Here is a 12,206-nt window from a genome sequence, read left to right as displayed (position 1 = left end):
GAAGCAGAGACAAAGACAGCGGGTGAGACCGAGAAAAAAAAAAGAAAAAAAAGGAGACAAAAAAGTGGTAGAGACGGAGACAAGGAGACAGTCAAGGAGACAAAAAAAAGAGACAAAGACAGAAGAGAGACAAACACAGAAAGACAAAGAAAAATATAAAACGATAAATACAAACAAATAAATAACAAATAATATATAGAGACAAAGACAAAGACAAAGACAAAGAAAAAAAGAAAAAGAAAAATAGATAGAGAACAAATCGTATATAAAAACAACGACAAAGTGAATACATAACAAACCCCACAAAAAGCCAAAGACAAAGACAAAGACAAAGAGAAAGACAAGACAACAAAAAGACAAAATAAATAAACAAATAAACAAATAAACTATAAACCTAACCTCAACAGAGATAGAACCTTAAAAAATAAATGAAAAAAACAAACGCCAGGGTGAGCAGAGCCAGGGAACAGTTCCCTTATAGGCGTCAGCAGTACCCCCCCTGTATCAGGGGCCCCCCCTTGGGGGCCCCCCTGGGGGCCCCCCAGGGGGCCCCCCATGGGGCCCCCCATGGGGCCCCCCAGGGGGCCCCCCAGGGGGCCCCCAACGCCAGAGGCACTCAGCTGCCCAGAGACAGCCGACTCCGTCTCTCCCTTTAAAGATAAAGGGGGCCCGTACCCTGTCTCCAGGTTTATCATGCTGCTGCTGCTGCTGCTGCTGCTGCTGCTGCTGCTGGTGTTTTTGTTGTTGCTGCTGTGGCTACTTCTGCCGCTGCTCTTCCTGCTGCTGTTTCTCCTGCTGCTGCTCCTGCTCTTGTTGCTGCTGCTGCTGCTGATGGCCTTTCTGTTTGTTGCTGCTGCAGATGTAATTCGTGATGCTGCTGCTGCTGGACACCGAGTAGATAACAACTGGAGTTTCTGCTGTTGCTGCAGCAGCAGTTGCTGCTGCTGCTCTTGCTGCTGCTGCTGCCGCTGCTGTTGCTGCTGCCGTCGCCGTAGCTGCTCCTACTGCTGCTGCTGCAGGTGTGGCTGAGTATGCTTTCTTATGAGCAGGCCTAGCAGCAGCTGCAGCAGCAACTTCAGCGTCCTTACCGTCTGCTCGCTGCTGTCTGCTGCTGCTGCTGCTGCTGCTGCTGCTGCTCTTGCTGCTGCTGCTGCTGCTGCTGCTGCTGATGCGGGTCCTAAATTGAGTTTCTTTACAAACTAAATGTACACAGAAAACGAACAGATGAGGGTTCCGTCTCTGCTGCCTCCTCTAAACCCAGGGGCCCCCATCAGCCTGAGAGGGGGCCCCCCATGAGGGGGCCCCCTGGGGGCCCCCCCTGAGCATACACCGCAGAGTTCTTTGTGTCTAGCCGCATGCATTCTCTTCTCAGTAATTTTGCTTCACTAATATTTAAATTTATTTTATATTAAAAAATAAACAACACAAATACCCATCGGCCTCTCAGTACCCCTGGGGGCCCCCCAGCCCGAGGCAGCAAACTTACGTTGGCTTGGGGGCCCCTGCAGGGGCCCCCCAAGAACTAAGCAGCAGCAGCAACTGCTGCTGCTGCTGCTGCTGCTGCAACTGCAGCGACGGCAGCTGCAGCTGTAGCGGCAGCAACTGCTGTAGGAGCAGCAGCACCTACAGCAGCAGCAGCAGCAGCTGCTGCTGCTGCTGCTGCAGCAGAAGGCTTTGTTGGTATTTGCCCCAGCAGCGATGTCTATGCATGCGTCATGAGGCCCGTAGCGGGAAGGCTGCAGCAGCAGCAGCTGCACCTGCTGCTCGTGCTGCTGCTGCTGCTGCTGCTGCTGGCTTCTGACTGCAGCACAGCATATCTCCTAGGGGGGGGCCCCCATACTTTCCCTCTAGCTGGGGGCCCCCTGGCTGGGGGCCCCCTGGCTGGGGGCCCCCTGCCTCGCAGCTTTGCAGCCGTAAAGGGGGGCCCCTCAGGGGCCCCGTGCTGCATTGGCTGGTTCGCTAGATACTGCCGCCCAGCAGCAGCAGCAGCAACAGCAGCAGCAGCAGCAGCAGCTGCTGCTGCTGCTGCTGATGGCTCTGCTGCTGCAGCAACAGAAGGTGAGGGTGTCTGGTGGAATATGGAGGAGGACGATGAGGGTGTCAGTGATGCAGCAGCAGCAGCAGCAGCAGCTGCTGCTGCTGATGCTGTTGCTGCTGCCCCTGCAGCAGCGCCAGCAAAACCTTCATCAGCAGCAATGGCCGAGGCAGCAGCAGCAGCAGCAGCAGCAGCAGCAGCAGCAGCAGCAGAACGCCCCCGCATGCGGCTGACAGTGACGCTCAGCAACAACCACATATACAGCTGCATCACCGACCCCACAAGACAGCATACATTTGCTTTTGCCTGCTCCCAAGACAAGCAGCTCAAAGACAAGCTCAGATCTATACATAGAAAAAGAGGTAAACTCTGCTGCTGCTGCTGCTGCTGCTGCTGCTGCTGCTGCTGCTGCTGCTGCTGCAGGTGCTGCTGATGATGATGATGATGATGATGATGATTGGGGGGGGTGGTGATGGTGCTGCTGCTGCTGATAGTGCTGCTCTGCTGCTGCGGCTCGTGCTGCAGTGTTAACGCTGCTGCTGCTGCTGCTGTTGCTGCTGCATTCGGGGCTGCAGTCGCTGAGCAAGGTCATCCTGCTGTTGCTGCTGCTGCTGCTGTTGCTGCTGCTGCTGCTGCTGCTGCTGCAGGACTGGTGGCGAGGCAGCATGGGGGGACGTTGCATGCAGCTGCAGCAGTTGGGGCTTTGGTGGCGGAGCGGGGCCTCCGAGCGGGTATAAAGAAAGTATACTTCGATAGAAAAAAATATAGGTACAATATGCTGCTGCTGCTGCTGCTGCTGCTGCTGCCGCATGCATGCATGTGTCTTTGTTAATCAACTGTCTCCTTTCTCTGCTGCAGATATGCAGGCAGAGTTGCAGCTCTCGCGGACGGAGCGAGGAAGGCAGGACTGGACTTCTAGCTGCTGCTGCTGCTGCTGCTGCTGCTGCTACTGCTGCTGCTACTGCAGCAGCAGCTGCTGTTGTGACTACTGATACTGCAGCAGCAGCTGCTGCTGTTGCAGCTACTGCTACTGCAGCAGCTGCTGCAGCTGCTGCTCCTGCTAATGCAGCTGCTGCTCCTGCAGCTGCTGCTTCTGTAGCAGCAGCTGCTGCAGCAGCTGCTGCAGCAGATGCTGCAGTTTATGTTGTTGCTGTTGCTGCTGGTGTATACAGCAGCAGCAGCAGCAGCAAGCTGCAGCAGCAGCAATATTTTGAGCCCATGAGGCTGTTGGGTGTCTCTTCGTTACTCTGTCTCCGCAGCAACTCAGAGAGATTGCGTAAAGTGTCTCTAAACAGCAGCAGCAGCAGAAACAGCAGTAGCAGCAGCAGCAGAAACAGCAGCAGCAGCAGCAGCAGAAACAGCAGCAGCAGCAGGACGTTGCTGCTGTTGCGGGAGGAGGAGCAGCAACTGCTGCTGCTCGTGTTGCAGCAGCAGCAGTTCATTGTTGCTGCTGTTAATTCAGGTGTACATACACCTGACTGCAGCAAAAGGGGAAGGGGCAGCTGCAGCAGCTGCTGCAGCAGCAGCTGCAGTAGCTGCTGCAGCAGCAGCTGCAGCAGCTGCTGTTTTGTGTTTCTTTATCCCGTCGTCTACACAAATGTTTTTAGGGTTTTGCCTCTAAACCCTAGTTTAGGGTTTAGGAGATGAGGGTTTAGGGTTTAGGGTTCAGGGTTTAGAAGCTGCTTAATGCTCAGAATATAGATGGCGGTGTTTTAGGGTTTAGGGTTTAGGAGTTGTTCTAGGGTTTAGGGTTTAATAGCTATTCTAGGGTTTAGGGTTTAGGAGTTGTTCTAGGGTTTAGAGTTTAGGGTTCAGGAGCATTCCTAGGGTCTAGGGTTTAGGGGCCGTTCTAGGGTTTAGGGTTTAGGAGTTGTTCTAGGGTTTAGGGTTTAGGGTTTAGGAGTTGCTCTAGGGTTTAGGGTTTAGGAGTTGCTCTAGGGTTTAGGGTTTAGGGTTTAGGGTTTAGACCGCACTAAAGAGGGTTAAGGAGGGGCAACAGAGAGACAGAAGGAGACAAAAGGAGACAAAAAGAGACAGAAACAGACAAGAGGAGACAAAAGGAGACAAAGAAGAAGACAGAAAGAGACACAAAAACAGACAAAAGGAGACAAAAGGAGACAGAAGGAGACAGTGGTTGCCTCTATAAGCAGGCGGGCTAACCACCCGCCGGGGGCCCCCGGGGTACCTGGGGCCCCTTCTGTCTCTGTGTGTTTCTCTATCACTTTTTTTATTTATTTTATGCTATATAAACGAAACAATAAGTGATTGCGGGCAGCAGCAGCAGCAGCGACAGCAGCAACTGCAGCAGCAGCAGCAGCAGCAGCAGCAGCAGCAGCAGCAGCGGCGGCGGCCGACGCGGTGTTTTGTTGAGGTCCCGGCTTGGGGTCTGTGTGCTTCTTCTGTGTGTTGTGTTTACTTTCTGTTTGTTTTATATTCTTTTATTTATAATATTTACTATTAATATTATATTTATTATTTTATTATATACGCCTATTGGTGCTACTAGCTGTCTCCTTTCTCTGTCTCCTGTCTCCTTCTCTGTCGCTGCCTCGGGCTCGCTTGCTGCTGCGTTTTGTTGTTTTTGTTTGTCTCCTCTCAAGCCCTTTATAGCCCCTACAAACTAAAAAGAAAACGTTTTTGCTGCAGCAGCAGCAGCTACTGCAGCAGCAACAGCAGCTACTGCAGCAGCAACAGCAGCAGCAACAGCAGCAACGGCAGCAGCTGGACCACCGGCCGCAGCAGCAACAGACCACTGGGCCTTGTTGCTGTTCTGTGTATATTCGTGTTATTTTTTGTTTTTTATTTGTATATATTTATTGTATTCTCTATAAAACACATAAATTTATTTGTTTTTTTCTTTTCTCTCTCTATGCACCAGACACACCAACAGGGGCCCCCAGCCAGCTGGGGCCCCCTGGGCTTAAAGGGGTACGAAGCTCACAGCAGGCAGAGCTCGGGGGCCTCAGACGCAGCAACAGCAGCAACTGCAGCAACAAGAGCAGCAGCAGCACCCTCAGCAGCAGCAGCAGCAGCAGCAGCAGCAGGGGCCTCCTGGCTGCAGAGATGCCCCGTATGCGGCTGCAGCATAGGGGCCTGCAGCTGCGATGCAGCAGCAATAGCAGCACATCGTCAGCAGCAGCAGCAGCAGCAGCAGCTCGTACATAAGAAAAGGCAGCAGCTGCAGCAGCAGCACGAACAGCTGGAGCGGATGAAATCCTTACAGCAGCAGCAAAAGGCTTTGCTGCAGCAGCAGCTGCTGCAACAGCAGCTGCTGCAGCAGCAACTCAACAGCAATGAAGGCCCCAAGGGGGGCCCCCCTGTCCCTAGCAGCCTTCAGATGCTGCGGGCCAGCTCGCTGCCTCCGGGCCCCACCAGGGGCTCAGGTGTCTCTTCATGGCAGCAGCAGCAGCAGCAGCAGCAGCAACTGCAGCAGCAGCAACTGCAGCAGCAGCATGGTAGAGGTATCCCTGCAGCAGCAGCAGACAGCAGCAGCAGCAGCAGCAGCAGCAGCAACGAACTACAGAATTTCTTGGGCCCCCGTCTGCTCGCTGCCTTCAAACGGCTGCAGCAGCACGGGGCCCCCGAGGGCCTCTTGCCGCCTCAACTGTCTCCTTTTGGGGGCCCCCCTGCTGCTGCTGTCCCTGCTGCCCGTATAGGAGCAGCAGCAGCGCCAGGAATAGCTGCTGATGCTGCCGCTGCTGCTGCTGCTGGTGTGTCTCCTCTCTGGAGCCTGCAGGGGCGAGAAGAAGCCCCTTTCAGCAGCAACAGCAACGGCAACAGCAGCAGCAGCAGCAGCAGCAGGCAGCATCTGTCTGGATCAGAAGTTGCTTTGAGATATTTTGGTGCTGCAGAAAGGAGACAAGGAGACAGCAGACAGCAGCAGCCCCTTCCGTCCCCCCTAGAGGTCCCCAGCAGCAACTGGCAGCAACCAGGGCCTCAGCATGCGCTTGCTGCTGCCAATCCAAACCCAGCAGCAGCAGCAGCAGCAGCAGCAGCAGCAGGAGCAGCAGGAGCAGCAGCTGCTGTGGAAATACAGTCAGGGTGTGTGCCCCACGAGAGACAGTCTGCTGCAGCAGCTACTGAGAGTCTGTGTGTGCTGTCTCCTACAAAGGAGACAGAAGGAGACAGAGACGAAGATATCTGGCAGGAGACACCTGAGGGCCGCAGGGCCCTCCGCGCTTACCTGGTTGAGCTGCAGACAAGGCTTGCTGCAGCAGAGCAGCAGGTGCGTTTGCTGCTGCTGCTGCTCTTGTTGCTGCTGTTGTTGCTGCTGCTGTTGTTGTTGCTGTTGCTGCTGTTGTTGTTGCTGCTGTTGTTGTTGTTGTTTTTGTTGTTGCTGCTGCTGTTGTTGTTGCTGTTGCTGCTGCTGTTGTTGTTTTTGTTGTTGTTGCTGCTGTTGTTGTTGTTGTTGCTGTTGTTTTTGCTGCTGCTACCGTTGTTGTTGTTGCTGTTGCTGCTGCTGCTTGTGTCCCTGCTGCTGCTGCTGCTGCAGCTGTCTCTAGTCTGCTATTTCTATTCTCTTTTTGTAGTGAAGGAGACAGTTGCTGCTGCTGTCTCTTCTTTGTCTCTGCTGCAGGCGACACATAACTTTGTTGGCTGTCTATACAGAGACATTCATCTGCAGCAGCTCAGCCAGCAGCTGCCCCCGCACCCCAGTACCCAGGGGCCCCCCGCTGATGGGGGCCCCCCATCAGGTCCCTCCCCAGGAGCAGAGGGTGAGGAGACAGAGGAGACAGCAGCAGAAGAGAGTGGCACGCTGCAGCAGCAGCAACAGCAGCAGCAACAGCAGCATCAGGAGCTGCAGCAGCAGCTGCAGCTGCTTGGCGGCGAGAGAGAGGTAAGCCATGCGTGCTGAGGGGGCCGATGAGAAAGGGTGGGGTTGTTGTTATTGCTTCCTGCTGTCTCCTGCTGTCTCCTGCTGTCTCCTGCTGTCTCCGAATGTGTCTCCTTTTGTGTGGGGTTTTCTATGCAGCACCTGAAGGAGGCCCTCAAGCGCAAACACGTCGCAGAGATGAAACTCAGGGCCCACGTAGCTTCTCTCTCAGCTGTCAATGAGCAGCTGCAGGCAGAGGTGAGCAGCAGCAGCAGCAACAGCAGCAGCAGCAACAGCAGCAGCAGCAACAGCAGCAGCAGCAAGAATACTGTCTCCTTACTGCAGCAGAGCAGATGCTGCAAATAGGAGACATCTCCAGCACACAAAAAACCGCACCCTCCAACTATATTGTAGATAAGTGTTTTTGTTGCTGCTGCTGTTGCTGCTGCTGCTGTTGCTGCTGCTGCTGCTGTTGCTGCTGCTGCTGCTGTTGCTGCTGCTGCTGCTGTTGCTGCTGCTGCTGCGTTACAGGCCTCTACGCTGATGAACTTTCACAGACTGGCCGAGGCGCACGGACCCGAAGCAGCAGAGAAGCTGCTTCTGCAGCAAGTGAGTCTGCTGCAGCTTCTGCTGCTACTGCTTCAGCTGCTGCTGCTGCTGCTGCTGCTGCTGCTGCTGCTGCATTTGTTCTAGGAGACAGTGCGGGGACAGTAGTGTTTTGTTTGTTTGTTTTTTTTTTGTGTGTGCAGCTGCGGTCTCAAGCAGAAGGCCAAAATACCCAAATCAAAGACCTGCAGCGAATGCTCGCCAACAGAGAAGCTCAGGTGTCTGCGCTGGAGGTAATTGCTGCTCTTGCTGCTGCTGCTGCTGCTGCTGCTGCTGCTGCTGCTGCTGTTGCTGTTGCTGCTGCTGCAGAGTGCAGCCCATCTCCTCCACACATATCCTCAGAGTCTCTTTTTCCCTTTCTCAGAACTCCTGCAGGAGGCACCTAAGTTAAATACACCCCAAATTCATGCGTCTTTGCTGTTGCTGCTACTGCTGCTGCTGTTGCTGCTGCTGCTGTTGCTGCTGCTGCTGCTGCTACTGCTGCTGCTGTGTTGTTGCAGTGCGAGGTGGCGCTGTGCCGGAAGGCCCTGGGGGCCTTTAAGACCCTTCTGCAGACTCAGGGGGGCCCTCAACATCTGAGCCTTCAGAATGGGGCCCCCCAAGAGGGGGCCCCCAAAGAGGGGGCCCCCCAAGAGGGGGCCCCCCAGGAGGGGGCCCCTCAGCAGGGGGCCGCTCAGCAGGGGGCCGCTCAGCATGAGCCTCCTCAGCAGGGGGCCCCCCAGCAGGGGCCCCCTCAGCAGGGGCCCCCTCAGCAGGGGCCCCCTCAGCAGGAGACACCTCAGCAGGGGGCCCCTAGGCAGGAGGGGGCCCCTGAGGCCCAGTGTCTCCTCCCCCCGAAGGAAGACAGATCGACGCAGACGGAGGCTTCGCAGAGTCCCCCCAGGCCGCAGGAGACAGCAGAGCTGCGGTGCGTTTGTCTCTTTACTACTGCGGAGACAGGAGGAGACTGTCTCCTCAGGGGCTGTGTGTGGGGTTTTGTATGTTTATGCGTTCGCTGTTGAGGGTTTAGGGTTTAGGCCTTAGAGTTAAACGCTGGGCTGAAGGTTTTCTCTCCAGGGTTTAGGGTTTAGGGTTTAGGGTTTAGCGGTGGTTTATTGTTGTTCTCTCTAGGATTTAGTATCTAGGGTTTAGGGTTTAGCGTTTAGTTTAAAGTTGTTATCCTTAGGGTTTAGGGTTTACAGTGAGCTGCTCCTCCTCCACACCTCCGATAAGCCTTGAGGGTTTAGGGTTTAGGGTTTAGGGTTTAGGGTTTAGGGGTTTTACCCCCAGGCCGTTGAGATATTCTTATAACATTTGGGGCTTTGTCTTGCATGCGTTTGTGTCTTTGCTGCAGCTCCTGCAACTCCAGCCACGAGGTAACTACAAATAGACTGAAGGGGGCCCCCAGGCGTTTTGTTTCGTGGGGGCCCCTTCCTTACAGGGGGCCCACCGCCCCCCCCCCCACCTTCGGGGGGCCCCCCTGTCTTAAGGGGGGCCCCCTCAATCCCCTTTTGTACCCTCTCAGCAAGCAGCCATATGAGCCGATGCACTGCACTGGCTGCAGCGGCGGAGACAGCAGAAAGAAAAGAGTTGTACTGTGTGGTGTGTGTCTCCTTTTTTCTGTCTCCTGTCTCCTTTAACAGACTCAACACAACACAGAGGGGCCCCAGCCTGCTGAGGAGGAGAGAGAAGTGTCTCTTGGAGACAGTCTCCAGTGGGTCTTGTGTTGCAGTGTCTCCTTGTCTCCTTTTTGTATGAGCTGCAGCTGCAGTGTCTGTCTCCTTTCTGTGTTACCCCTAAAAAACTACAGCTGCTGCCTGGTGTGTCTCTGCAGGCCCTCTACGCTGTCTCCATTGGAGACAGAGGAGACTCTTGAGGAGAGAAAGGAGACAGCAGCTGCTGTTGCTGCAGCCTCAGCACCAGCAGAGAGAAAGGAGACAGCAGCGGCTGTTGCTGCAGCCTCAGCACCAGCAGCAAGAGACACCGAGGAGACACCACAGCAGCTTATTACAACGGAGACAGCAGCAGGAGACACTTGTGCTGCAGCTAACAAACACAGACACACACACACGATCCCCAGGGGGATCGGCCCCGTCATGCGGTATACTGTGGGGCCAGCGACGGGATACGAACACAGAAGAGACGATGCAGTCGACAGCGCCGTGGCTGCTCTGAGCAGTGCTAGGTGAGGAGACACCCCACACCGCTCTGTCTTTGTCTTTGTCTTTGTCTCTGTCTCTGTCTCTGTCTTTGTCTTTGTCTTTGTCTCTGTCTCTGTCTCTGTCTCTCCTTCTCTGTCTCTGTTCCAAAACAACTGTCTCCTTCTCTGTCTCTTTCTGTCTCTCTCTCTTTCTCTGTTTCATAACAACTGTCTCCTTCTCTGTCTCTGTTTCACTGCCGCTATATCTGTCTCTGTCTCTGTCTCATAACAACTGTCTCCTTCTCTGTCTCAGTTATATAATAACTGTCTCTGTCTCTGCATCTGTCTCTGTCTCTGTCTCTGTTTCATATCCCCTATCTCTGTCTCTGTCTCTGTTTTATAACATCTGTCTCTATCTCTGTCCCTGTCTCTGTCTCTCTGTCTCTGTTGCATAACCACTGTCTCCGCCTCTATATAAATTTCACAGCAACTGTCTCTTTCTCTGTCTCTCTGTCTCTGTTTCATAACAACTATCTCTGTCTCTGTCTCTGTCTCTCTTTCATAACAACTATCCCCGTCTCTGTCTCTGTCTCTGTCTCTCTGTCTCCGCTTCATAACAACTATCTCTGTCTCTGTCTCTGTCTCTCTGTCTCTGTTTCATAACAACTATCTCTGTCTCTGTCTCTCTCTCTGTCTCTCTGTCTCTGTTTCATAACAACTATCTCTGTATCTGTCTCTGTGTCTCTCTTTCATAATAACTATGTCTCTGTCTCCGTGTCTCTGTCTCTGTTTCATAACAACTATCTCTGTCTCCGTCTCTCTGTCTCTGTTTCACAACAACTATCTCTGTCTCTGTCTCTCTGTCTCTGTTTCATAACAAGTATCTGTCTCCGTGTCTCTGTCTCTCTCTGTCTCTGCCTCAGAGACAGTTGTTATATCTCTGTCTCTCTATCTCAGTTTCATAACAACAATATCTGTCTCCTTTTCATAACAACTATCTCTATCTCTGTCTCTGTGTCTCTGTCTCTGTCTCTGTCTCTCTCTCAGAATAAATAAAGTGTTATTCACCCGCGTCTGCAGCGGCATATATCTCTACGGCCACCTCGCCGTGGCTATGCGTCTCAGCCCCACAGGAGAGCTGCGAGTCTCCTTTGAGGGTAGAGACTATACAGCCAAGGATTTTATACATTGCTTTGAAGTAAGCAGCAGCAGCAGCAGCAGCAGCAGCAGCAGCAGCAGCAGCAGCAGCAGCAGCAGCAGCAGCAGCAGCAGCAGTATCAGCAGGGGGTGTGTTGGTAGTTGTATCTTTGTGTTTTGTATTTTGTTTTTTGTCTGTCTGTTTGTGTCTCCTTTTGTCTCTCAGGATGCAGAGTTTAAATATCTGAAGAGGAGACAGAAGGAGTCGGGGCGCGCGGTGTCTCTTGAGGTGTGTCCCCACAGTAGCCCTCGCCAGCAGCAGCAGCAGCAGCAGCAGCAGCAGCAGCAGCAGCAGCAGCAGCAGCGGAGACAATCAAAGCAGCAGAACTGTCCCCTCTCTGCAAGGGCCAGAGGCACCTCTGTCTCCTTTGAAGGGAGAAAGGGACACCACGCCAAACGCCGCACCACCATAGCAGCGCTACCAATGAGCCCCACGAAAGACTCCACCCCCCGCTGCAGCAGCAGCAGCAGCAGCAGCAGCAGCAGCAGCAGCGGTCGTCGTCTTGTCTCCAGGGTTCCTTCATGCCGTCTCCTCCCCTGCAATATCAGCCCAAGCCAGAACACAGGGGCTGGGGGGCCCCCCAGGGGCCCCACTCAACTGGTTGCTGTGTACAGCTCAAAGAGGGCCCCCATCGCCCAGCAGTGCAGCAGCAGCAAGACCTCATCCAAGGCAGCTGCAGCAGCAACAGCGAAATCAGCTGCAGTAATGACAACAAGAATGCATGCAACAGCAGTCTGGCCTTTATCTGCTGCTGCTGCTGCAGCTGCTGCTGCTGCTGCTGCTGCTAGCTCTGGAGGGCTTCGGAGCGCGAGGCAAAGACAGCGGATGCGGGCCGCCAGCGCAGCTCCCCCCCAGCAAGCGAGCAGCAAGAGGGCCCCCCACAGTAGAAGTGGGGGCCCCGGGGCCCCCGGGGCCCCCGGGGGCCCCGGGGGCCCTGGGGGCCCCGACAAACCCCCAGCTGCTCGCGCTAAGGTGAGGCCCGCTCTCCACCTCAGCTCTCGACTGTACAGCCCCATTTAGCCGTGAGGGGACATGAGAGTGCATGCATCAGCTAGCTGTTCTGCTGCTGCTGCTGCTGCTGCTGTGAAGCAATTAGGACTTGCGGGCCCCACAAACCGCAGCAGCAACAGGAGCAGCAGAAACAGCAGCAACAGCAACCGCAGCAGCACCGACGCTAACAGCAGCAGCAGCAGCAGCAGCAGAGCCTGTACTTCGCTCCGCTCAGAGATGCTACGGGGCCTTGTAGGCCTCACTAGCAGGGGAGACAGAAAGGAGACAGAAAGGAGACAGTTGTATCGCCGATGGTAGCCAGTCCCCTTGAGGCCCTGCTCGAGGGGTAGGGCCCCACAGGCAGCTACCGATGGGGCTGGCTGCATGCAGCAACAAACAGCTGACTGTTGTTTTGGTGTTTGTTATGTTAAGAGAAGGAGACAAG

The 12,206-nt window shown here is 54.5% G+C and overlaps 2 protein-coding genes across 2 annotated transcripts; one reads left to right on the top strand and one right to left on the bottom strand.

Moving 5' to 3' along the window:
- Nucleotides 1-756: 756 nt before the first annotated feature.
- On the bottom strand, nucleotides 757-2,717 carry EMH_0006670 (uncharacterized protein; the record flags this gene model as incomplete). Its single annotated transcript, XM_013497632.1, has 5 exons — nucleotides 757-1,177; nucleotides 1,487-1,623; nucleotides 1,758-1,797; nucleotides 1,968-2,160; nucleotides 2,330-2,717. The coding sequence occupies 5 exons, from the start codon at nucleotides 2,715-2,717 to the stop codon at nucleotides 757-759; spliced, it is 1,179 nt and encodes a 392-aa protein (XP_013353086.1).
- Nucleotides 2,718-4,904: 2,187 nt separating this feature from the next.
- EMH_0006660 (uncharacterized protein) lies at nucleotides 4,905-12,017 on the top strand (the record flags this gene model as incomplete). Its single annotated transcript, XM_013497631.1, has 10 exons — nucleotides 4,905-6,260; nucleotides 6,612-6,872; nucleotides 7,008-7,106; nucleotides 7,380-7,457; nucleotides 7,598-7,687; nucleotides 7,955-8,361; nucleotides 9,268-9,618; nucleotides 10,621-10,771; nucleotides 10,937-11,743; nucleotides 11,868-12,017. 10 exons carry the CDS (start codon nucleotides 4,905-4,907, stop codon nucleotides 12,015-12,017), a joined length of 3,750 nt encoding a protein of 1,249 aa, XP_013353085.1.
- Between the last annotated feature and the right edge of the window lie 189 nt (nucleotides 12,018-12,206).

The sequence above is a fragment of the Eimeria mitis genome, genomic scaffold, assembly GCF_000499745.2.
Source record: "Eimeria mitis Houghton genomic scaffold, Emh_scaff281, whole genome shotgun sequence".
Lineage (NCBI taxonomy): Eukaryota > Apicomplexa > Conoidasida > Eucoccidiorida > Eimeriidae > Eimeria > Eimeria mitis.
Note: the sequence above shows the minus strand (reverse complement) of the source record. Positions and strands in the feature narration are given on the sequence as shown.